The following is a 26,572-nucleotide window of genomic DNA, read 5'->3' as shown; positions in this document are numbered from 1 at the left end:
GACTAATGAGCACCACAGAGAAAAATGCCACAGAAGTAAGGCTCCAGCATTCCTATGTGCCAGGGAATGGCCTCGGGAATCTGCCTACAGTTAGGGTTTTGGTCAGATTACATGTCTTGCAGGGTGATTGCTTTAACTCATCTACACCTGGGGCACCTGGGGTAACTGGTGACCATGAAAGCAAGGAGTGTGCCCTTGTGGAGATTGATGACTTGCAGCTAATTCTCCATATGCACGAAAATTGTAAAGGTTTAAAGACTCTTCTCATTAAGTAGGTGCACCTGTGTGAGGGCATATGTATTGTTTTGTTGCTTAACAACCTTCTGTAGCTAATGGTTTGAAGTGAAACAAATCAGTAGTGTACAGGAGAAGTGTACTGAAATGTATCAAGACACAAAAAGTATTAACGTAGTCCAGTTCCTAAGAAGTGTAACAAACAAAGCAGCCACAGCCCACTTCTACTGGCTTTCTTGCAGCAGGTTTAAATTATGGTGTGCTATCATATCTTCTGAAAATGTCATGGCTCACATGGTAGTGATATTTTTACCTGAAAACTGAAGGCTATGGTTCAGGAAAACAACTTTCAGTCTGCAACCCAAACAAATTCCCTTTTCTCAAAAGTCACTTCTTTCCCTATCAATCCCACTAAAACATTATTATTATTTAGAATATTTCACAAGACCTTTAAAAACCGTTCTGTATTACATTCTAATGAATAACTTTTGGCCAGAGATAAATAGCTTTCTAGTCTCCAGCAAAAGAAAAGTCCTTCTATATAACCTAGGTACTCTGTTGGGGAAACAGGGAAAAGAAAGTGTTTCTTGCTTCCTTATTTAAAACCCTAGCATTTTTAACTTACAGGCAAGTAATACAAAAATAGGAATTTGGTAAAGATTATCATGTGAGATGCACTTCAAAGTAATGAAATTACTGCTGTTCACATGCCAGTGTGCTTTTTAGCATCTTTCATGGTTCTGTTTGACCTTTAATTCTTGTATGTAAAATGCTACCTTCTTAAGAATGACAATGAAAAAAAAATCTGTATTTCTTTATCAGGCTTCAACTGCAGAAGTACAAGTTGGGCCCATGAGACTGACACAATACCCAATTCAGGTAAGATGCTCCTTCAGTTTCTGAGAGAGCCAATTCAGTATTGATAGATGAAGAAGTTAAGGTTCAAACTCTTTAGTTAACTATAATATTTTAATTTCACTTGTACAAGGACCGTAAGAGGGATGATGTGTGTTTTGTGTATCTCATTGCTTGAGAAGACCTACAAGTAAATTAACTCGGTAAATAAGACCCTTAGATTTCCACTAACATCCCCTCATTCCTTGTTTCTGTCCTACCAGTAGGAGTGTGAGTGTATGTGCATCAACCAGGGAAAGAGCTGCCTCTATGGATACTAAAACCTGTTCAGTTTTGCTCTACCACAGCAGAGAGCTTCATGAAATTTAGATATATGTTCAGTTTTGCTGGGTTTTGCACAACAGGACAGAGAACTGTAACAGGACAGAGAACTATGTTTTACAGACCACCAATTCAAGAAATGTGCTCCAAGAAGACAGATTCAAATTCAGCTAAGAAACAACAGCTCTTATCCATACATGCTTCATTTTCTGTTCATTTTGTTCCTGTGATAGTATCAGAGGATTTATTTTTATTTTTTGTTATATATATAACAAAAAAAATATAATTTGGGTTTTTTTTCAGCTTATAGTGGATGTTGGAACTCTCGGATTATAGGAAATTAAATAGCCTTTTAGTCTTTAACATTGTTTTAGTGATACATAATTCATCTGAATTAATTTATGAGTTGGTTAATTCTGTAAAATACAGACACATTTAGTCACCAAGTACCCTTTCTGTGAAAAACCTATGTGTGGAAGAAAAGCATCATAAAGCTTTACATTTTTATGGCTTTACACTCAGTCTTGAATGTAAAGCCATATGAATGGCTTTCTGAATGTAATCTCCATGATTACTCAATCTGATGAAATTACTTGTTTATATTGTAATAAGACTGAGGAGTAGTGACTTCAACAGCAGAACAACCTTCAGTTTGGCAGGGAATTTTAACATAGAAATGTGTAACTTTTCACAGAAAAATATTTTTAGATCATGTTCATTTTCAGAAAGATTATACAGAAGATATTTAGCAACTACAAATACTCTCAGTGTTTTTGTCAGGATATTACTTCATAGAAATTTGATTTGCCCAAGGCAAAGTTGGATTTTTCTTGTTTTCAAAAATTGACATTCTTCTTGGTATCTTTTTAGATGGGGGTGTTATTTTGTCTTTACATTTCACAACTGAGAATCTGTGTAAGAAAATAATCTGTTTTAGGCAGAAATTATTAAGTAAAACCATTAACTGAAGAATTTTCCTTGAAGATGTTGCCATACATTAACTTACTTACAGTTAAGTAAAACATTTCATGTAAACCCACATTGTGTGTTTGTGGAACAAGCCACATTACCTCAGATAATTTGGCAAGTAATGCACAGATCCCCACATTAAAAAAATGAATGCTAATCTTTTATTTCATCTTGACAATACAATTATGTGTTTCTCTGTGCATTGCAAACAGCTACTGAATATCACATTTTAAATGTCTATTTGTGGATGATTAATCATGTTTACAATTGTCTGAGAAGTTAAGTTCCATTGTTAAAACAATTGCCACTGAGGCTTTTCTTAGCAAACTTCATTTTATTCTGCTGTGTTTTATGCTGTTATGGGACACCTATGCAACCTCAAAATGGCACATATTTTTTGTCTGAGAAGTGACCTCACTTTTGCCTGTGACCTGCCATAAAACCATTTAATAGATTCCCCACTGGACTTCATGACCATATATGTCAGAGTAAAAATTGGGTTTCATTTGTACAGAATTGTGACCCAGGTGTTCCTGGCCTTAAGAGGCAAAGGGAAGAGTCCAAAGCAAACTAGCCAGCTCCAACCCTCCAGACATCCCATATACACATTGCACAATTGCCTCAACTTTGTACCAAGGCTTGTAAATAAGAATGATTTGGTTTCAGGAATGACCATGCTGAAAGTACACAAAAAATATGCTTTCTCCAGGGGACACTAGAGATGTGGTTTTTATAAGCAATTAGTGCACATAAAAAAGGTGTTGGATCCTCTTGCAGAAATGCTTGCTCATAAGCGTTTCAGTGTGTTCCTATTCAAATGCTGCACTTTCTCACCTTTTAGGACATTTGTTTGCCATCATCTCTTTCACAGTGTTGACACTGTGATCTTCCCTCATGAGCTGCAAATGAAGCACAGTGATGCACAGCATTTCGCTGTTCCCTCATACCATTATAACGGGTATCTCTAACTTTATTCAGAGATACTATGTCTTTTCCAATTTGAAAGTCTCTTGCTGGGATATGATGATTTGAAAATGATTAAGTAGCTTCTTAAGTTGCTGTAATTTTCTTTCTCCTTTTGGTAGCTTGTTTATCCTCAGCTGTTGTTTCTTGTATTTCAAACTCTTTGAAGCAAATTTCTGTCCATTTTCTGTATTTGTGTAATAAATTTGGAACTAGATGTGCAATAGTTGTGTCAAGCAAATACTTAGAAAGAGAGTAAAAATTTCAGTACATCACCAAAATTGGAAAAGCCTCTACAGAGAAAGTCCATGGTATTCCTAAACTAGGGCAACACTGAGTAAAATGATCTTTTTACAGTAACACTGGCAAATCATGCAGCAAAAAAAAAAAAAACTGCATGAAGTTTTTTTGGCATGGAACACAGATTGAATTTAAGCATTTCCTTGATCATGTTGTTAATATGGATTATTACATTTTTGCCTTGACTATGACAGCATTGTTCAAGTATACTTCTAGTTATATTCTGTTTTGATGATTTATAGTAAACTCCATACAAATGTTAATGAGAAAGTGTAGTAGTAATACCTTCAAACCACTTTTAAAATTAATATTCTCAGAAGGATTTGTGCACTGATAATCAGCTACCAGGGAGAGATTGTATGGTTTAATTAAGCTCCATTATTTTAAAGATGATAAATTACTGCATTTTGCCATCCTTTATTTCCAAACTGGGAGTGCTGAAAGAAGGAAGATATCAAAAAACGTGCCACCCCCGCACCCCTCAAATTTTGTTTCCCCATAACATTTCGAACTAGGAACAAAATAAAACTAATAGCATTTGGAACCAAACAGAAGATTGTATCAGAGTAGGGACTTCACTCAGGAAGTAGAAAATCTGCAGCTCAACCATGTCACTGCTTTCCAACTTTTTGATGGCTGGAAAAAAAACCTCAGGGATTAAAAAGAGTGACAACAGTTACCTTGGATGTTAAGTGTCAGTAAACCAAATCTGCTTTTTGATAACTGCATTTAAAAACCTTCCAGTACATTGAAACTTTTATCTTCTTAATACTTACAGAAATTGTGAGCATATCATTTTCTTCCATTGTTTAATGAAACTCTGACTGTCACAGTAACAATGATTGATTTTTTTATTGTTTAGAATTCAACAATCCAGGAAGCTAAAGATAAGAAGAAAGCTATTGTCACCTTTTCTAGCTTCTAGACTGATGGTGCTGAAATTCATGTGCTGACACCACAGCTGCATAAAGCAAGGTGGATAAAGGTTATTGGTCTTTCCTACAGGCATTTGGACCAAAATTTTGCATATTTTTCTTGAGCACGTTGTTTCAGTAAAGTCAGGGGATGACTTTTATTTGTGAAATGAACAGGATTTTGCTTTATACATGACTAATCTGGCTGCTGACTTTTTGTGCAATTTTAATAGCTGTGGATAAACTTTTGACTTTTTGAGGCCTTCTTTTTCACAGCATATTTGCACTAAATTAGCCCTATTCTTCATCTGACACATAGGGTAGCACGGATAGTTATCAGTCGCTATGGTAAATACCTGCAACTGTAATGGGGAATGTCTGCATGACTTAGATTAATAAATGGACACTGATAAATTGTGTGTTATGGGGCAAGGGTGAAAAATTTATTCTCTCTGAAAAAACACTTTCTTTTACATGAGAGGCACAGAAATACAGCTCTTTTCAGCTTCTATTCTGCATGTCAGCTTGCAAACAGGCTTCCTACACCATCTCCTTGATCTTCAGAGTGGCACCTCTGTACACTTCTTACCTGATCTTGTGTGAGCAGTTCCTTAAGTGTTCAGTTGAAATTGTCTAAACTACTTTATATGCTTAGGGACAGTGTGGTACAATTTATTGGGTAAAAAATCCTCACATGTGGATATTTTTCCTCCTGTACATACCTTCTTGCCTGTTACTCTTTTCAGCTTTGAAATAATATTAGTTAACACCACTTTTTGTGATTAAAGAAGAACAGGTAAAACGGTGTTTTTGTTTCCCCATTCTTCAGGGAATGTAAGAGGTAATTAAGGCAGCTGAATTTCAGACAGTTCCTTACTATCAAAAATGTGTGTAGCATGGATGAGACAAGAGTGGCAATGATGTTTGAACACTCTGGTTGGTTGCTGATTGATTTGGAACAGGAGCTAGGAAAAAATCATCGTGTGGTTTTGTCCTAAACTTTTAAACAGTCCTTGTTTAAAACCATTAACTATTTGTATAGTTAACTATTGCTAACTATTGATTATTTATTGATAACTGTGGTATCCATTAAGAAAGGTGTACTACTGCTGTACTACTGTATTACAACCTGTGGTTCAAGCCTCCCACTTTTAAAGCAGACTTTAAATCTTTCAAAGGGCGAAGCATTTGTTAAGACTTGCTCCATGCAGAAGACTACTTTATGTGCTTAATGTGGTGCTGCTGTTTTCCATCCTCTGCAGGTTTTGCTAATCTTTGCAAAAGAAGACAACCAAAGCAATGGTTTCTGGTGGGCTTGTGACAGAGCAGGATACAGGTGCAATGTTGCCTGGACTCTGGAATCAGCACTTGAATGTTTCCTGGATAAGCACCAGGAGATAATTGTTATAGATCACCGGAACTCCAAGTATTTTGATGCAGAAGATATCTGCAGGTAACGTAAAGCACCTTATGCTTCTCTTAAGCTTTGGAATACGTTGTATGAAACCAAACCTCCTAATGTGAAACCAAAAAATAGGGAAAAAAATAAAAACAACAAACAAAAAATGAACACCTAAAATTGTAGTGGAATGGAAGTTTGGGGACTGAGGCCAGGAGGTTTGCACACATCTACAACAATATAAAAACTACATTATGCCAAAGCTGAACTGTAGAATTCTCTTTAACTCATGGGATTTCTATCAGAGCATAAGCCAAAGCTGTTGTGAAACCATTCCCTGCTGTGGGTGCTGCTTCTTTCCTGGCTTACTGCTGCAGCAAAATCTGAAGCTGCAGACTACAAAGGAATGTGTTTATTTGTGTGAATGTTGTGCACAAGGTCAAGCACTGCCAGTTCTTCGCAAAAGTTTGCATCACTCTTCTAGTCCACATGGTTGTGCCTAAGCTGCTTTAAGATTACAAGTGTTCAGTATTGGGATCCTTTGCTAAAATACACGGTTTCAGCTGAAGCATACCGTTTGCACCATACTGTGCTTCTGGTCTGCCATGAGCTGAAAGTTGCCATGTTTATGACAAGGGGCATTTTAATGCTCAAATATTTGTGCTGGTCTTTCTTCTAAAAGACCAGCAGATAAACATAAAGATTGTTTATTCAGAACAGTGTAATATGAGTGAAAAAACCTTATCATTAGCCAGTAAAACACAGAGTGTTCTTCTGATAGCTCGTCATATCTTTTTTGATTTCTCAATAATACGCAACATGGTAAAATTTTGTTTATTCAGTATTTAATGAACTGTAGTATTTTGTAATTTGCTATGCCCACTTTTCTTACTTTCATGTCTTGATAGCACTTCCCACCCTCTAAACAAAATTTTGCAATGTCTAGAAGGACAGTGGTAAATCTGAGAGGGGGTAGAGATTCTTGTTTAGATTAGTCAAGGGCGTTGAAGATACTTTGCATGTACTGACCTTTCTCGAGTCACGCATTCAGGGCAGTCTGCCCCAGATAAGAGATAGACACAGGGGAAACCTTTGCTAGGTCATAAGAGTGGGTCTGAAAAGTGGTGTTTGTACACTGAGGTTTTGGAGCTTTTGCCTTCTTACCTCCATAGAGCAAAATGAGAAATCTGGTGCCAAAATGAAAATGGCTTGTCTAAATGGGGATAGTTAGATTTGGCAGTGCATTATTGTATTGTCTAGCCTCAGTGGTGTTTTTCAGTCCTGACTTTCATTTATATTTTCAGTGAAGGTACTCAGAGGAATATTGAGAAAGCATTCAGTGTAACTGAGAAATTTTTGTTTCCTCAGGTCTATTCGTGCCACAGAGCTATCAGAGCATACTGTAATACTTGCTGTGGTTCCACGCACGTAAGTATTACTAGTTTGTGAAAGATTTTTTATTTTACTTTATAAGAACAGTTACCTAGTCTATAACAGTTGTTTAATAACAGAAAGTATCTTACTAGCAAATTTTACAGAGTAAATGTAGTATTTTTCATCTGAAATGGGCTAGTGATGTTTGATGTTTTATTTGAGTGTTCGACATCTTTCCTTTAGTGCTGAATAGTATTTTCCTGTCACCTCGTGATGGGTTTTATAGTAAGAAAGCCAGACAGATATGTGTTATTTCTAAGAGGAAAGGAAAATACAAATCCAAACTAGAAAGGTGTGTATTACTTTCTAAAGGAAATAACTAGAGAAATAACAAATTGTTGTTTATTGAACTGGGTGATGGGGCAAACTTCAATCCAGCTGATGCTAAATTCACCAGAATGTTGTCCATAAACCCTTATTCAGTAATTCATAACCCATGCATTTGGGAAGAATTCTTACTTAAATATGTATTTATCAAATATCTTCAAATACCCTTGTTAGAACTCCTACATACTACTGAATCCATTACCATTCTTATTCATTTCCTAAATCAATTAGAATATTAGGAAATAGAGTGGTAGGAGAACTATTACTACCAAGATTTGAAAATCAATTAAATTTGCTACTGAACAAGATTTTACTACTTAGCAAATACCTTTATCTTAATAATATTTTTTTAGATTTTTTTTCTCATAAGATATCACAGAATGTCTTTTTTATCTTCTTTGTACTTTGTCTTGCAATCCCCTTCTGTGTACGTAGAGAGATACAAGACTTCTCTGGAGAATCTGTCAGGTTTGCTGTAGGAGTAACTATCCAGTTGTATAGAAGCTGCAAATACCTATAATAGAAGACTGTAGCACCAGCTTCTGTAACAGTGAGATTTTTTGTATGTATTTAAGGAAAAATTCTTCTCACTGAGTTCATTATGCTTAGAGAACTATGTTAGATTCATGCCATCTAATCCTCAAGTGTTATGTCCCCTTATAGTAAATAATATACCAGCCCTGCTTAATATCTGTATCAATGACCTGGAAAAGGGATTGAGTGCACCCTCAATCAGTTTGCAGGTGACACCAAGCTGGGTGGGAGTGCTGATCTGCTGGAGGGCAGGGAGGCTCTGCAGAGGGATCTGGGCAGGCTGGATCATGGCTGAGGCCAATGGTGTGAGTTCAACAAGGCCCAGTGCTGGGTCCTGCCCTTGGGTCACACCAACCCCAGGCAGCTCCACAGGCTGGGGCAGAGTGGCTGGAAAGGAGCTGGGGGTGCTGGTGGCAGCAGCTGAACATGAGCCAGCAGTGCCCAGGGGGCCAAGAAGGCCAATGGCATCCTGGCCTGTATCAGCAATGCTGTGGCCAGCAGGGCCAGGGCAGGGATTGTCCCCCTGTGCTGGGCACTGGTGAGGCCACAGCTGGAATGCTGTGTCCAGCTCTGGGCCCCTCACGACAGGAAGTATGTTGAGGTGCTGGAATGAGTCCAGAGAAAGGCAGCGGAGGTGGTGAAGGATCTGGAGCATGAGTCCTGAGGAGTGTGGCGTGACTGAGGGAGCTGGAGATGTCTAGCCTTGAGAAAAGGAGCCTCAGGGAGACTTTGTTTCTCTCTACAAGTACCTGAAAGGAGGATATACTCTCCATACCAGGTGGGGTACGTTTTTTCTTTCTGAAGTATCAAGGGATCTGACCGTAGGAAATGGCTTCAGGTTGTGCTAAGAGAAGTTTACATTGGGCATTAGGAAAATTTTCTTTCCTGAAAGGGTTGCAAGCATTGCAACCCAGGCTACCCAGGACAGTGGAATCACCATCCCTGCAGGTATTTAAAAGATGTGTGGATGTGACACTTGGGAAGTGGTTCACTGCTGTTCAGTGCTTAGCACTGCTGGGTTAAGAGGTTGGACTCGATGATCTAACAGTCATTTCCAACCTGAATAATTTTGTGGTTGTGTGATTTTGTTTTGTAGATCTGCTGACCAAGAAGAGACTTCTGTTCTCCCCCTTCTTGATGCAGGCTTTGATAGGGTATGTATAAATTGCCTATGTAATACAGAAAACATAGTAGCTTCATAAATTACAAACACTTCTGCTTCCTCAAATTGAAAAGTACACATCCTCTTCTTTTAGAAATTTTTTGATAAGAAACCAGTGGCAGTTGATTTAGTTTTCCTTTCAGGAGTATTCCAGAAGCATATGAAACAAAAAGCTCTGTGATCTAGGTAGTCTTTTCAGAATAGCAGCTGTACTGACATTACCTTCTTGTGGTCTGGCTGGGTAGCGCATGTGTTTTATGACTGCACTAAGAAACAGGGGTGGGAGGCTCTGATTAACACATCACAGCATGCTGACTCGTCACCCAGACCCCTCCATGTGTCTCAGGCTGCTGGGATTTCTCTTCTAAAGGGACTACAAAGCTGGTCCAGCTCGTGAAGATTTTCCCCCTGTAATGTCTGTCATGTTGGTTTGCACAAATTTTTCTCAGTACAGAGTTAGAGACGCTCCTGTACCAGAAGCAGAAGGGAAGATAACTGTTCATACTGTTCCTCAAAGGGCTTTGTAGGAGAGAGCAGAAAGGCAGGAGTTCTCAGCTCTGAAAATCTAGGTTGCTTACCCTCTCCCAACATTTGTGTGAATGGCTTTGGTTGGCTATTAATGTTATGTTACTCTAAAATAAACCAGCTGCATTTTTTAAGTTAGCCATTCGTAAGGAAGGATGTGTACTTAGGCATAAGAAGCACATCTGAAGAATTAGTTAGAATTAACTGTGTATATTTTCTTTAAACTATACATACTTAGGAAAATTAACTGTAGTAAGGAAAATCAGAGAAGAGATGGAATTAACCCAGGCAAAAATCTCATTCTCCTTTGCTCATACTGAGTCCAGTGTCTGAGCCAACTCACATTCAGCCCAAGTTTGTTTATACAGCAGAACATGAACCAGAATTACTATTTTCAGATGATCTCCCAAAAATAGAGATATAAGATCTTGCCTGTACTGCAAGAGTATTGTGTGGTCAAAGCATTTCTAAAGTACTTACATGCTTTGAAAATTGGAAATGTTAGTCTTAGAGAAAGGTCAGCCCAAGAATGCCAGTGCTTTATTAATGTGGTTTCTCCCTCTCCCTCTCCTTCTCCCTCTCCCTCTCTCTCTCTCTGGCTGAAATATTTTTCAAAGAGAAGTTTATTACTTCTCAGGTCTACTGTTTCATTTGAACACAATGCAGGGCAATGTGTTTTGTAAGCTAGATTAAAACTGTAGGGGTAGTACTGAATAAAGTCAGAGGACACTCTTGTGTGAGACGAGGCTCTGTGATACTCTCTGCCTTGGAAAAAAGAATCTTTTTGCACCTGACAGCTGTGCTAACTACTCTCTTTTGCTGTCCCGCATTTATCAGAGGGCTTGAATAATGTAATAATTGCCTGTTGGAACTATTTTCAAGACTTAAAAATACATCTGATGTCAAAGTTTCTTTTTTCCTGTGGGGTGGACATAGGAATTATTTTTGCTTGGATGGCAATCAGTAGGGACTAAATGCATTATCACACAAAGATTTAAACATGCCCCTCTTCAAAAGAGAGGTGGTATTTGCAGGGAGTCTCTTCCTCATCAGCAAAAATTAAATTTATTTTTGGAAAATTGCAATCTGTTTAAATCATAATTTTTTCTTTATGCTGACTTATTTCTGGTTTTTCTTCCTTCTTCTTAAGAAAGTTCATTTCATTTAATCTGATTTTCCCTCTATATCATTAACAACTCTTGTGTTTGTGTATTAATGCTGTTGCTAATCCAGGACATTAATTATGCTTTTTTTTTCCCTCTCAGGCTTATAAACCTAATAGTGGTGGCCTACTTAGGAGGGGCTAATTTGAATAAGCAATTTAGCATCCTGACTGATTTTCAGCTATGATTTAAATCAGCAAACAGGAGATCTTAATGTTTGCAGTTACTGAATTACAACCTTGTCTTGTATTTTGAACCTCTTTAACAAATGTTGATTCTCATTGACCAGATACTATTAAAACTTACTAGATTGGAGTAAAAGGAGTCTTTAATATTAAAATGAATTCTTTTTGCTAAGCAAAAAAAGAATGCATTACTGCTAGTTTATAAGTCTTGTGGCTTGTACTAGGTTCTGCATAGAACAACAGTGGAATCCCATTATAATGAAGTAAATAATTTAAAAGTATATGTTATTTAAATCAAAATGTAGTGCATAAATATGAAATTTTTAAAAAATAAAGTGTTTTGTCTGCCTTCTAATATCTGCAAGTTCAGAAATCTTCTTATTGTTGTGTCACATTAAAAGCACAGATAAGAAAAAGAAATGTTTCCTGCTATTTTCATGTCCCAGTTGATTTCTCAGTTTTGAGTCAGCCAGCGAATGACCAGCATTAACACTCTGAACTTAGATAAAGTGATTCTTTAGATTCTTTAGATCTGCAGAAGACTACACAACAGCTAAGAGCATGGTTAGCACTTTGATAAGCTGCAGTTCTTATTTCTTAGCAAAATATTTGTGCCAAGAATTTTGTCATTGAACAGCAGTGCTTAAATTTTTTCAGTAAAACACACTACTATAAAATTTAGTTTATAAAGAGCCTTAGCATAACCTAGTTAGTCTATTTCATAAAATAGGTTGCCATCATAGATAAATTTTATATTATTGAGAGTTGTTCTCATTCTTTTAAATTTAGCTCAAACGTATTTGAATACTTAAAAGAGCATCCAAAACCTGAAAATCTTAGTCTACACTGCTTTAGAAGAGAAGTTCATTAGCAGGCTGTTTAGTATACAAAAACACAACATTGTTTGCTTTGTTTCTGCCAACTTTTTATGGTACCTTTCGTTTTCCCATGTGTTCTATGGTATGGGAGGTGAAAGTTACAGAAATATTTTAAGATGTCAACATTAAGGAGTGAAACAGACCCATGCCAACAGTTGTTTTTAATGTTACTTTTGTTGTATTTTACTCACAACTTGGAATTAAGCCACTGGTCTCCAAAACTCAGTTTTTCATACAGGACCGAAGCACAGATTTCTTGAAAGCTGTTCTTTGGAGGTTTGCATGCTCCTCTGGACTGTGCATGCAGCTGTGCTGTGAGAACTAGAGACAACACAGGCATTTCCTGTGATAACTAAAATCAGTGCATGTGATTGATCAATAAATTTTAACTGAACTCAGAGAATATACTTCTTTTGTAGCAACATATTTTCCTGATTTCAGCAGGACCAAGCACAAGACCTTTTAGACCTAACAGAGAACATTCTCTCCTATCTGGAGTAAAAGTTTTTTTTTCACTGCAGTCCTTACTTTGTGTATTTCTGAATTCACAGTGGCAGCTCAGTGAGATTACTTGAGAAGCAAAGTTGCTTCACTTTTGGAGCTTTAGCTGCAATATTTGCTTGGAAACAAATACCAAATATATTTTTCTTTCTTTTTTATTAGCATGTATGTTTTATGTCTCTAAGGTTTTCCATTTCCATTCTGAATTAAGGATAGATGTTCAAAATAAAACATCAAGGCAATACTGGTTTTGTGTGAGACTGTGTTTGGGGTTTTTTTGGAGTATTTGGTGGGTTGCTAAAACCAAACGGGAAAATGCAGCAAAGGAATTAGCATTTTTATACTTGCTTTGTATTTAGATATTTGTTTAGTCTTAAAAACCAGAAACTCATTCCTGAGGGAAAGATTATTATTCACAACACAAAGGGTACACCAAAAATTTTTTCTACTAGAAAAGAAAGTATGGTTGGGGTTGGAAGGGACCTCTAGAGGATATCTTGCCCAGCCTCCCTGCTCAAGTAGAGCCCCCTAAAGCAAGTTTAGGACCATGCCACACAGTTTTTCAAGATCTCCAGTGATGGAGATTCTGCAGCCTCTCTGGGTAACCTGTGCCCAGGTCACCCTCACAGTAAAAAAATAGTGTTGCCTGATATTCAGGCTCCCTGAAACTCCTTTGTTTCTGTTTGTACCAATTGCCTCTGGTCCTGTCACTGGGCATCACTGGAAAGAAGCTGGCTCTGTCTTCTTGCAGTCTCCCTTCAGATATTTATAGGCCTTGATATGTTCTCCACTTCAGCACTCTCCTTTCCAGGCTGAAAAGTCCCAGTTCTCTTGGCCTGTCTCACAGCAGAGGTGCTTTATCACCCTTGTGGGCCTTTGCTGGCCTCATGCCAGCTTTCTTTAAAAAGTTAAAGTTTTAGATGCAGAAACAGAAATAACTGTTTAAAACTATTCCAGCCTATTTCATGTACTCTTGATTTGTCTTCCAGCAATTCATGGAGAACAGCAGCGTAACTGCTTGTTACAATGAACTGGTTCAAATAGAACATGGGGAAGTGCGATCTCAGTTCAAATTACGGTATGTAGAGGTGTGAGAAACTGCAAACGCCAACCTCTTGGTCTAAACAATTGCATCATGTTATTTTCTGCTTCTTCCCAGCTAAGTATTTGTGTGCCTTGCATCTGTATGTTAACTAATGCTCTACTCTTCTGTATTTCCTCCTTGTGTGTTTTTGTAAAGGACAAACTCAGTGCCTTAGTAACTGTGGTACCCTGAGAAATCTTGGTCAGTGTAGGTGTGGGCTGTGAATTTAAGTGATGGTAAAACTTTATAAAGTCATCCTTGATCTCGTGTGTCTGAGCTTTCATATTAGGAGGCTTGAACTGAATGCAATCTTGATTCAGCTCTGAGTTTTTATTTTCTTTCTTGGCCAAGACTCAGCAGGCCAGCAGCACAGTTTTATATGTTATCAAGAAGTTAAATGGGGCTCATTCCCACTTTTGCACTTTTTCCCTACATTGCACTTTTTCCTTAATGTGACTAATTTTGTATTTAATATCGGTGCTTTTGCATGCATGTAGATATTTTTGCTATGCAACCATATGAAACTATAGGAAAGAAATGCAGTGAAAGAGCTGTTCTCTCTGTGGCATAAATTGAGTTCCATCTACAGAAAATACTATCACTTTTCTACAGGTTTCAGTGTCTCTGTTTCACAAGTTGATTTTTTCTAAGATTTCTTTGCAAACTGATACCAAAGTGGCTTTATATTTTGAGTGATTGCATATTCATGCGCACAAACTGCAATGACGGTAGAATTCCAGGGAAAAAAATTGGATTTTGGTTTACACAATTTTAATAGTTGTTTTCTAAAACTCAGCAAGAATGTCTTCCCCTTACCTCTGTCTTATTAGAGAAATGCCATTAAAAACTAATCAGAGCCAATCCTGGTTATGGTATTCAGGTATAATTTTTTTTTTCATTTGTGTGGTTTAATTAAGTGGGGAAAACAGTGCTGCACTGCACATCTGTGCTGCTAGTTGATTATCTGGGGGTCTTCTAAACAGCTTTGTGAAAGTGAAAGGGAAGAGAATACAGAAAGTTTGTTGATAGAATTAAACTCAGGATATGTCACGTGTTCAGACACAAGAGAAATGTGATGAAAAAGTAGCATCAGCCCCAGAGAGAAGTAGATGAGATCATGTCAGTGGTCAGAAGTGGCTTTCCATTCCTAGCACAGACTCCACTTTTCCACATAGCTGGTTCTGGTTGGAAACTTGGTTGGACATCTGTGTGCTAATTAAAGGGGATATGGGCCATTTAAACTTGTAATTTTGCTGGCTTGCTTGCCAGATCAGTTGAAAATACTAAGGCTTGAATAGTGCAGACATATCTGTGTGTTTTCTTACAGAAAGTCTATGTAATTACATTTGTTAGCAGCTGATGTACCAGACAGGCATCTATCACTGAGACAAATTAATTCCTTCACACAGCACAAAATCACACTTGGAAACCAGCATGAAATGCTGGAAAATCACATATAAAATTACACTCCAAGCTTTTTTTATTATATGAGCAGAAACACTTCTGTCATCTTCTGTACAAAATACTTTTTCCCCACAAACCTTCATCCACATGGTTGCATGTCTATGTTTCTGCATATGTCTCTTTGTGTATCCTATTTTGTTTTGAGTTACTTCTGCAATAAGCAGAAGTAGTAATGTCCTGTATTTCTTAATTCTCTAGTCAGTGGTACTAATTCAAACCCTGCTATGCAGCCTGGAAGCAAGAGGTTTCTTTTAGGTAATAACTGTGTACAGGAACATTTATGCATGGTGCATTTTAGCTCCCTGAAATGAGAATTATGTAGAAGATAATTAGTTTGTCTTCAGACCAAATCAAAGACAAGGCACTGATGTCTATCAAAGCAAGTATGACTAAGTTGTTTCTTCCAGTTCTCACTCTTCTAGGCCATGGCAGGGTCTTGGAACTACATGATCTTCATGTCCCTTCCAACGCAAATCATCCTGTGATTCTGTGAGATATACATTTTTCCCTAATATTAGAAGCATATATTAATTTTAATGCCATCCTGTGTAAGTCATAATATAAGCAATTTGAATTCTGTACCAAGAAGGTAAGGCTTTTGTTTTCCTGCATTAGTTCAAGGATAACCCTGAAAATAATAGGCAACAAAGATCATCTGGGTCCTGAAAGATGAGGATGTATGGAAATCAAGTCACTGCATTATTACTTGGAAGAAAGAAAATTAGTAATTTTTTTATTAGAACTTTGAGATGGATCAAATTGTTTCCTTTAACTGTGTTGTATTACAGTTTCTTTGACAGTGCCAACCTACTTGCTGTACTATAAAACTTTGTCTATATGTGCTGTCATGATTTTTGTGCTTCCAATCTTTAATGATCACAGAACTTTCTGATGTAATAGTAGTGTGTTATTTTACTGCTAATTGTTCATTCCTGCTGTTCAGAGCGTGTGTGTAGATACAAACGTGCTCTTAAGATGTTGCAGCACCCATGAGCACATTTACAATGTAATCTGCAGTAAAAGCACGTTAACAACAGGGATGTCTGAGGCTGGATGTTCTGAAAAAGTCATCATAAAGATTGTGGCGTGGTCTAGTCAAAACAACTGCTATTTTGTGGTTCATCTATCAATAAGTACAATTTAATCATGTATTTATAGTGAACAAAATGTTCTAGCAATAAAACTAATGTGCTAATCATTTGCTACTTGCAGGGCTTGTAATGCATTGTTTACGGCATTAGACCATTGTCAGGAAGCTGTAGAAATAACCAGTGAAGATCACGTCATTCAGGTAGGGAGGGAAATGTTAACTGTTTTATAGAATTTGAAAAGAGGGACCCCAAAGAGATCTTGGCTCAGTAGTTCCTGTTCTATATCAATATTTTAGTTTTGTTGCCCATTAGAAAGTCTTGTGCAATGAACTGCTTAATTTCTGATTGCTGCACACTGATGCCTGCTGAATTTATAAGACTTCTGTAATTTCATTGAAATTATAGTTTTCAGTAATGTTGTTTCTGGTAAAACCTGCATTAATTCTCTTTCTGTGCCTTCTGATAGATTACATATTGCCTTCTCTTACTTGAATAAAATGTTTCACCATTACATAGCATTTTTATATGAGAAACACTGAATTGTAGGGATGTGCGGCTGTGGCTTTAGCATATAACTTTTCACACTTTGGTACTTATATATAACTTACTAGTTTTTAAATAAGTTTTTTTTAATATTGTCCTAATGTACCTTTGTTTTGGCAGTATGTTAATCCAGCCTTTGAACGGATGATGGGGTACTGCAAGGGAGAACTTATTGGCAAGGAGCTTACTGAACTACCTAAAAGTGATAAAAACTCTGCAGATCTTTTGGACAACATAAACACATTTATTAAAAAAGGAAAGGTAATCAAATATGACAAACTCTTGTGAAATCACTATAGAGTTCTATTCTGATTTGGTTTTATTGCTGTAGGTTTAAGAACACTAGGTGTATTCTTCATGGGTACACATATAAGACCAGAATTGTGTTTCTCAGATGTCTAGGCACAACAGCCCATGCCAAAGACAAGTGACTACAGATATCATTAGCTTTGCTTTTAGGATCTGACTGAACTCCTACTGATTTGCTGGCTTAAGATCAGTATCAGAATGGTTTCTGTGTTTCTGTTTTGCTTAGAGCCCATGGAGCTTTTCTTAGATGCAATGTAACAGTTTGTCCCTCAGTCAGTCTCTCAGGTGGCTGAATCATCCAACTAAAATGTGTAACTTCTGTCAAACAGCAGAGCCTTGCTGACTGTGTACTTAAAGCACCAAAATGTATTGGCACCCAGTGGGGTGCCACTTGCTTTCCTAATAACTACAGTTAGAATGTCTGCAGTGCACTGTGAGCTCCTGTCCTTAAGGCGATGGGCCTGGCAATATGACATGCAACAGTCTCTTGTCCCATCTCCCCTGGGTTGCAGAAATACCTGTTGCCCTTCCCTGTCTCACATTCTGCTTCAAGACCTTTGGGGAGTTCTTGAGCCTTGAATCATGTCCAGCAGTGATCTGAGCTTTGTGAGTCACTGTCTGCAGGTCCACCTTGGTTCATTAGCAATACCTACAGGCCACTCCTGCTGTGCTCCTCCTCATTTATATGGGCTGCCCTGCAGCTAGCACTGTCTGCTCAAAGGTATCTTCTACCCCCGTCTCCAGCTTCATCCTACCCTGCTGCCAGGTAGTTCCCCCCTTAAGATATTTCCTCTTTGAGGTTAGTTGAAGGACATATTTAGATCAAGGATTTCTGAAGTTTAGTATATATATCGCATGGCAACTGACAGCTTCAAAGCTGAATGGTGTTTAGGCTTATTTCTGCTGGTGCCAAAGGATATCCACTGGATGTGTTGCAGTCACTGACCCTTATGGTGGCTCCTAGCAAGAATGTATGGTGGCACCTAGCAAGAATGTTTGTCACCTCTTTAACTAGATGATACCTACAGTTCCTTGAAAAAATTGTATTTTTTCCTTGTAAAAAATACCTTCTCCCAAGAGGAACGTAATTATACTCTCCTTATGTTAGTTAAAGATGCTGCTCTCCATTGGGTGAATAGGTGCTGCTCACTCTCTCTGTAATACTTGAGAATACAATAATTTTATACAATTTTTAAAAATACAACTATGAAATAAAAATAATGATTTAATACATAAGAACTATGCAGTAATAAACAAGTATTTGACTGCAAGTGATGTATTCTCAGATGCTGTCTCTGTTTTGTGTGTTTCTTTAGGAATGGCAAGGAGTTTACTATGCAAGAAGGAAATCAGGGGACAGTATCCAGCAGCATGTAAAGATAACACCTGTGGTCGGTCAAGGAGGGTAACTAACTTGTCCGGAACATAATTGCTTTCTGGGTTTTAGGGCCTTCTCTCTGCTTTCTGCATCTGTAAGTTTGACCTGAACCTCCATGTATTTAGCAACTGGGAAACCTCCATGTTTGTGTGTGTGCTTGTACGTGTTCCCACCTTCGCAATTTAGAACAGACACATTGCCAAAATCTGCTCCCAGATTTGCAGGGGAATTCCTGGACCGACAGAAGTATCAGGTGTCCTGCAACAAAAAACTCAATGTCACACTGAAGGACTGCTTGTCACCCAGTTGTCTTGCTGGTGTTGGGCTTAGTATCTGTTTTCCTGAGGGCTTAGAGATCTCTCCTTTAGAAAATAGTAGCATATCAATTCACTTCTGTCTTTACGATGTGATGGAGTAACAAGTGATAATTTCTGTTGTTAGGAAAATAAGACACTTTGTGTCCCTCAAAAGACTGCATTGTACCAATGAAAACAACAAGCAGGTATTGTATTTCTTTCATGTGATAATTTTTATAGCTTTTAGTGAATGATATTTTTTGGCTTATAAATTTTTCCAAGAAGATGTGACCTATATTGTCAATGAGATTCTCACTGATTGTTGGAGCAAGCAAGAAAATTTCAACATTTCCACGTATTAGTCTCTGTTTGTAGGACTCCTGAGGAAGACCATCTTTCATTTCTGGAGCATGGGCATGACAGTTGAGTCCATGATACTGTGGAGCAATACAGATCACAGTTCAAAGGAAGCTCAGGGCCTGTTTTGTAGGGCTACTCTTGCCAGTCTGATCTGTTGTACTACTGAATTGTAGTACTGATTGTACTGATTACTGATTGTAATACTGAATATTAACACATTACTGGAAAACCACTACTTCTAAAAGAATTTCATAGGCGGTAGCATTTGACTGTTGAAACCATCCTCCTTGCACAAGTTTTTGTGGAGGTAGGTAGTAACAAATCCAGGAGAACTCTGCATAATTCTTGGAAGAAATTTCCATGTCTATCATTGAAAAATAACATTGATAGTATTTTAAACTGACTTCATCTTTGAACTAAACCATGTGTTTTAGTATTAACAGCAAAATATCATTTACAGTCACAGGATGTTTTAAAACACTCAGGCTAGAGTGCAACAGAGTTTTATAAAAGCAGTGATAAAGTTGCGTGCATTTTCCCTAACCTTTCTTTAATTCACCAAGGTACCTATAGAAGCTTTTCTTGCTGTCATTTATGTCCCTGGCCAGATTTAATTCTATCAGGCCTTAGCTTTCCTTACATGATCCCTCGCTTGTAAGACATTCTCTGTATTATTGTCAGGCTACCAGTCCTTGTTTCCACTCTCTGTAGGCATCCTTCTTTTGTTTGAGTTTGTCAGCAAGTTCTTTGTTCATCCACACAGGCCTTCTGGCATTTTTCTGACTTCTCTTTGTTGTGAAGCATCATTCCTGAACTTGGAAGAGGTGATCCTTGAATATTAACCAGGTTTCTTGGGCCCATCTTCCCTCCAGGGCCTTATTCCATGGCACTCTACCAAGCAGGTTCCTGAAGAGGCCTAAGTCTGTTCTCCTGAGGTCCATGGTAGTGAGTTTACTGTGTGCCCTCATCAATGCCCTGAGGAGGATCTTGTACTCCTTCATGATTGCTGCAGCCCATGCTGCCCTTGAACTTCACGTGCCCCATAAGCCTCTCCTTATTAATGAGAAAAAGGGAAATTAGGAAACAAGGACTTGTGTCCACAGCAACATTCATATTCTCCTGTACTGCTGGAAAGTATCATCCATTCCTGTCTTTTTAATACTGGTTCATGAGAAGCTAATAAATTAAGCACTATAGACCTGGGAAGATTTACACATTTGGTGATCCCAGGGAATATGGCCTTCAAAAGGTTCTCCACAGGTACAGAGGTCTACCACAAAAGTTAAAGACTGCAGCCTAACAGAAAGTATGGTCTGTGGAGATTTTACGTCCCTTGGGGAAAAAATAAGGTGTGTTTGATAGAACTATGCAATTGTTGTTTCACTTCTGTCACAGAAATATCTCATGCCTGTAGGAGATCCTGGACAATGCAGTTTTCCTAATATCCATGCTTTAATACTTGCAGCAGTAGAACTTTTCCTTAGACTAAAAAAATAGGGTTCCTTTTCAAGCTACAGATAAATTTTTATGGAAGGATAAAAGGAAATCAAATTAAATATTTACTTAAGTTGTAGAGCAGTAAAAGTTGTCATAGTTCAAATTTTGATGTCAAATGTCTAATGTTTCACTAAATCAATATAATTTTAAACATCTTGATCTCAGCATTCAGACAGTATATGTTGACTTCAAAACATCCTTACATCATTACACCATTACACATTTCCACCTTAAAAAAAGTATATATGTGTTTTTTGCCAGTACCAACATCCTCTGTAAGGGATATCAGAGACCACTGGAACCTTCATGTATTTCCATGCCAAATTTATCACATAGAAAAACCCAGCATGTTAAATTTATGCATGGAAAAAAAAAAATACCTAAAAGAGCATTAAGCACTCTTACAGTGAAGATTTATGAATGAGGATTGAATTTCATCCGACTATTCCTGTGTGCTGAGCCTAGGTAATTATTAATGCTGCCATTGTCAATTTGAGACCTGGCAGGATAGTGTCCAGTGTTTTCACATTCATAAATTTACAAGAGAGGTGTTGTTTCTTTCAAGAACATATTGACCCAAGATTAACTGTGTAGCTGCCCTCATAACTTACCTTACATGGCTCTTTCAGGACATGCCTGCAGAAGGGGAGGAGAAGTATTCAGAACAGAAAGGTGGTTTATTTTTTTAGTAAAGCACTTGGACTATGTTTCTGCCAGTTGTGCAGTAGAAAGAGATATATCCATTGGCTTTGAAAGAAGCCCCAGCGAGGCCAGAACAAGCAGTTCAGATGCCTTTTGTCACTGTACCATATTTGATGAGATTTCCTTAACCTTGCTCTGTTTGGATGAGATTATTTCTCTGAGAATTTCTACGTGGTTACAAGAGAGGTGTTGAAGCTTTTAAAATTTTTTTGGATGAAGAGTCAGTTCTTACACTCCCCTGAAAAAGAATTATATGGAGCAATGGCAAAGGGTTTCCCTTTCTTATTTTTTTTTAATTCATTACAAAAAGCCATGCCTGAATTTTGAAAGAAGAAAATTTCCATTTTCTTCTCTTCTCCTTTCACTGTCTGTTTCTCCCCCTCATAGCAGAAAGAAAGAAACAAAAGGTGTGCAAGAATGGCAGAATGACAGAAAAGAGAATTTGTATCACTCTTTTCCTTTCTTTCCTGAATAATCCCCATGAGGACCCTGCAGCATGCACAGTCACAAACTGATACAGACCAGTAAGAGCACACAAGCGCAACCTTGTCATACTCTCCTCTTAACTGACAGGTTGCAGCCATGGACTTCATGCTTCCATGTAATCTAGTGCATTGCTACAGACAGGTGATGGATTTGGTCACATATTACAGTCACCATATGACAGTAATGGACTCCTAAATATTATGTGTACTGAATAATTTGTAATTACAGTGTCAAGCACTGACAATTATTCATCTGAAGTAAGAGGGTATGTGTATCTTCTCTAGTAACTGCAGCAAAAAAGTAAGCATTATTCCTGGTAAGCATTATTTCTAGTCTTTCTCTGTGACTCCGTTAGCTATACTTATATACATCATACACCAATTTTCAAGAAATAACTTGAGGAACTGCCATTTCTGATCAGCTTTCCTATCAACAGCAAAACACTTTCTTCTAATCACACAACAAAGGAGAGTGGTGAGGTGATTAGGTATTAAACTGTCATGAACTGGACAGTACTTTTGTTTTTGAGAAGAATGAAAAAAGCAAAGGAACTTTTAATCTGTGTTACTGCAGACCAAGCCATAGCTGTAAATTTTAATATATGGAAATATCCTATCTAAATTCTAAGAAAGCTTGAAATACCTACTATTGGAGCTACCTAAAATGTTTCAGAAGAACAAAGAATTAAGATTCCATGCCTAATTATTAATTCATGAGAATGATTTAAAACTACTTGAAAATAAAGGTATAATGAATGACAACTACCTCTACCCCTTGTTTCCTGGAGAATAGTTTTTAAAACTGAGTTTTTTGAAGTCCAGTTTATCAGTTATCCATAAAAGGATGCATTCAAAATTAGCTTCAATAGTTCTAAGAAAAATATTTTTAAAGGACAAAAAATAATGTTGTAGGTTTTATTTTATTCTTTCAGGTTCATATGCAACTTGCACTTAAAACAGTACCTAAATGAGTATCAGTTCTCTTGTAAACACAGGCATTAAAAGGGAATTCAGTACATAAAAGCACTTGTATCTATGATTTTCTGCATGGCCTATCTGTTTGCTTTCATATTATTCCTCTACATCTAATTACACCTGAAGAAGAGTCTTAGCCAAACAATTTGTTTTAGATAGCTGAATGGAAAATACTGAATATGGACAGTGTTGAATGCAGCCTGTTTAAAGTTTTTTGTATTCTTTTTTCTTACATATCTGTTTTACTCTTATCTCCAGCTCTACAAGAGTCACCGTGAGGATAAGCACACAGGAGACAGTTCTCAGTCAGGTTAGAATATTACCCTTTACCTCTACATTCCTCTGTGCTGGGGGCTGTGTCAGGCTTCTTTGCTAGAATGAATTGTTGTGTCTTCCCCCTGTCCAGTCAGTGGTCAGAGCTGATGGCCAAGGACAGATGCCAGCTGCCTCTGATAACACGCTATGAATTGGACTTGTAACCATCAATAATTGAGTCTCCTGTGCAGACCTCTTGCTGTGCATTTGAAGTTCACTGTTTGTTCCTGTGGCTGGTGTACCTTGGCACCTCTTTGTGTTTGAAATGTGGAATGTGCTGATTTGTGCCAGCGCACCTGTTGAGGGCCTGTCAGCAGGCCATTGGTTTGGCCCCAGCACAGGCTAAGACAGTTGTCTCTGAGGTGTCCCGGCCTGAGCAGCTCAGTTCCAGTCAGCACAGAGTTGCTGCAGCATGTCTGAAACCCTTGTCTTGTGTCTTAGGTAGGTTTGCTTACTCACAGACAGCACATTCCAGCACTCCTTGGGTTTTGCAGAGAGGTTTTGACTAGAAGTGTGGAGCATGAGGGAGTAATTCCTTCCTCCAATGCTATGTAGGGTTTGGAATACCCCTTTTCCCTGAAGAAGGAGGTACTTAAGGCCACTTTTAAGCTTGTGACTCTAGTGGTCTCAGCCAGACTGATGTCTTATAATCATGAGTGAAAAGATTCTCATGCCTTGTAACCTTCTGGCACCTGAAGCCTTTCCTGCTATGAAAGGTGAGACAGCGTTGCTGTGCAATTTCAGGCAGCTTCTGGTTTTCACATGGGAGGAGGATATAACATATTAAGAGCATGGGACGTGACTGCTTGACATCCCCTGCTCTCTTAAGAAGCCTAAGAATACATAGAAACATCTGAGAGCTTTGTGATGCCAAATAGCAATGGGCAGGGGGAAGAAGAGACAATATGAAATTGAATGTCCTCATTCCCATTGCTGCTGCCAGAACTGATCCACAGTATGTTAAACCATTTGCTTCTGTATCCCTGTAAGAAAAGCAGATTTTCTTCTTGCTGTTTCTGTCCTGCAAACAGGAAGATGAGGAAGCCCATAAATTAAGCAGGACACTTGTTACTAACACATTTATATTAGCTTGCTAATGTTTTAAGTTTGCTCATTATTGTGACAGATTTCAGCAAGCCTGGGAAGCCCCATGGTGTGACACCACATTGATGACAACACTGCAGTGAAAGTAGGCAGTCTTAGAGCATGTGATGTAGGTTATCCTTCCCTGCAGTCCATGACTGTGCTCCAAGAATAAATTTCAGAGCCATGGGTATATACCAATATGTGATGAGCATAGAAGAGTAATCCATGTGTATCATGCTGTTTGCAGTGGTGTAAGATTTGTAACAACCTGGATGATAAGATTTTCTGCTCACCAGGTAAAGAAAAAAAAATTACATAGGCATTGAAATATTTACAGATGAAACCACAGTATGGCAGAGAGTAGCTTTTATGCACCTGTGACTCTGGGTGGCACTAGGAAAGTATTTGACTTGCTAGTTGGTATTTAACACAAGGAGAGTTGTTTTGTCAGCTGTAGCCACTCAGAGCTATGTTTATGTGTAAATGCTTGCTCCCACTGAAGTGCCTTATGATAAAGTCATCCAAATGTTAGTGAAAGAATAAATAAAATAATTTAACATGCATTGACTATGCCCTGCTCTTAGGTGTCAACAGAGGAAAATGCTTTCCATTTCTCCAGTTCAGACTACAACAAAGAAGACCCAAACTGTCTGTGGTAGAAAAAGAGAATTAAGACTGAAACTATTTCAGTAATTTTTAGGCTGGATGAATTTTTAATTCTGGAGAATTTTATGTTAACATTTCATTTTGCTAAAGAGAGGCTGCATACATCCTGTCTTGTGACATTATAATGAACATTCATCTTTATGTTAAGAATATCAAAATCATACTTTTGACTCTTCAAACGCTTTTATCTTTTGAAACGCTTTTAGCTTTTGAAAACCTGCTAGGGTCTCTGATCCTTGAGTGGCATTTTAGATACCTTGAGAATAGGTAGTATCACTCTTTTCCACTCTTGGAAACAGCATAGTTGCTGTTTTAAAACATAAGGGAGAGTGCAGACTTTAATGTACTGAAGAAAAATGAAATTTTACCAGATTTTTTTTTAAATCTCCTTCCTGTCATTTCGTCCAGCTTTTGAATTTGACTGGATGTGATAATTTCTCTGGCTTTAGCAAACAGTCATTTCAAGAATAAGTTTATTGCATAACTAATATTCAGAAGAACTAAATGGATTGTTTAAGAATTTTCAGCACGTTAGATTTTCCTTAAACACAGGGTATAAATATATATTGCAAATAAAAGCAAAAGCTGTCAGAGTCTGAACCATGCTTTGGCTTTTAAGAGTGTAGAATAAGATGAGACTCTTCTCAATTGGCTAAAGTTTTAGGCAGTTAAACTCAGGCTTGTTCAGTGGTCAGAGTAGAGCAAAAAGAACTCACACAAGAGGTTCAGCCCACCTGCCTGAGACATCTCTCCTGAAGCAGGATCTCTGAAAACCTTACATGGTGGCAGCCTGCAAGACTGCTGCTTTTAGAGAGCTAAAGTTAGGTGAAGCAAGACTCCTGTTCCATAAGGCATCTCAACTTCCTTGCAAAAGACCCTTCCAGGTGACTTGAGACAAGTTGATTTAAATTGATAGACACCAAGTTCCTTGTTCTGATGTGCAGAAATTGCAGTATTTCCTCCAGTTGTGTGATATTGTTAAGGTCACTTAATTAAATTTCCAAAATTTTAGATGGATATTTTGTAGAGGCTTTACTTGATACATTTTTAAAGCTTTTGTTTTGTACTTACAGAATCTGGTTCTTACAAGTGCAAGAACAGAAGGAAAGACTCAGTTGATGTTAAGTCAATAACATCTCAAAGTAGTGATGGTAAGGAAGCAAACTGTATGTACAATACTGTAAATATACACAAATATATATTTATAAATAAATCAAGAACAGACTTGGCTTGGGCAATAAAACTGCAGAACAAAAAAATAACCAGACAGATTCACTGCTGCTTAAACAAGGATTACTCCATTTTTTATAACTGCTGTAAAATTTCTTTCTGATTTGCAAAGCAGTGTCCCAGCATAAGTACCAGCGTTGCTATACAGTGCATGACAGTACTAAATGCCTTCACAGGGAGGAGGAGCGACTGTGCCAAGGGACAGAAGCAGCTTGCTAAGAGTGCGTGGTGAAGCATTAATGCCACCTCTCTTAGAAAACTGCAGCTTGTGCTCCAAAACACATATTACGGTTTATTCATGTTTAACATGAAGGAGCCTATTGCTGCTGGTTACTTGAGAGCAATACTTCTGACCCCATTTGTGACTGCTTACTGGGGTGGAATAATGGTGGCAGAGATTTCTTTCTGCCCCTGTGTGCAGCGAGAG

General features: G+C 37.9%; 1 protein-coding gene across 3 annotated transcripts in view; it reads left to right on the top strand.

Annotated features, from left to right (window-relative positions):
- The window catches only part of PDE8B (phosphodiesterase 8B), a 76,455-nt gene that overhangs the window by 34,570 nt on the left and 15,313 nt on the right, over positions 1-26,572 (top strand). For all 3 annotated transcript variants that reach the window (XM_074533468.1, XM_074533471.1, XM_074533467.1), the window contains exons 2-12: positions 1,057-1,113; positions 5,819-6,009; positions 7,324-7,383; positions 9,347-9,404; positions 13,654-13,742; positions 16,425-16,503; positions 16,967-17,107; positions 18,472-18,560; positions 18,975-19,035; positions 23,107-23,158; positions 25,989-26,066. In XM_074533468.1, coding sequence (XP_074389569.1) covers positions 1,087-1,113; positions 5,819-6,009; positions 7,324-7,383; positions 9,347-9,404; positions 13,654-13,742; positions 16,425-16,503; positions 16,967-17,107; positions 18,472-18,560; positions 18,975-19,035; positions 23,107-23,158; positions 25,989-26,066 — 925 coding nt within the window. In that variant the 5' untranslated portion in view covers positions 1,057-1,086. The remainder of the gene's footprint in view (positions 1-1,056; positions 1,114-5,818; positions 6,010-7,323; positions 7,384-9,346; positions 9,405-13,653; positions 13,743-16,424; positions 16,504-16,966; positions 17,108-18,471; positions 18,561-18,974; positions 19,036-23,106; positions 23,159-25,988; positions 26,067-26,572) is intronic.

The sequence above is a fragment of the Zonotrichia albicollis genome, chromosome Z, assembly GCF_047830755.1.
Source record: "Zonotrichia albicollis isolate bZonAlb1 chromosome Z, bZonAlb1.hap1, whole genome shotgun sequence".
Classification (NCBI taxonomy): Eukaryota; Metazoa; Chordata; class Aves; order Passeriformes; family Passerellidae; genus Zonotrichia; species Zonotrichia albicollis.
Note: the sequence above shows the minus strand (reverse complement) of the source record. Positions and strands in the feature narration are given on the sequence as shown.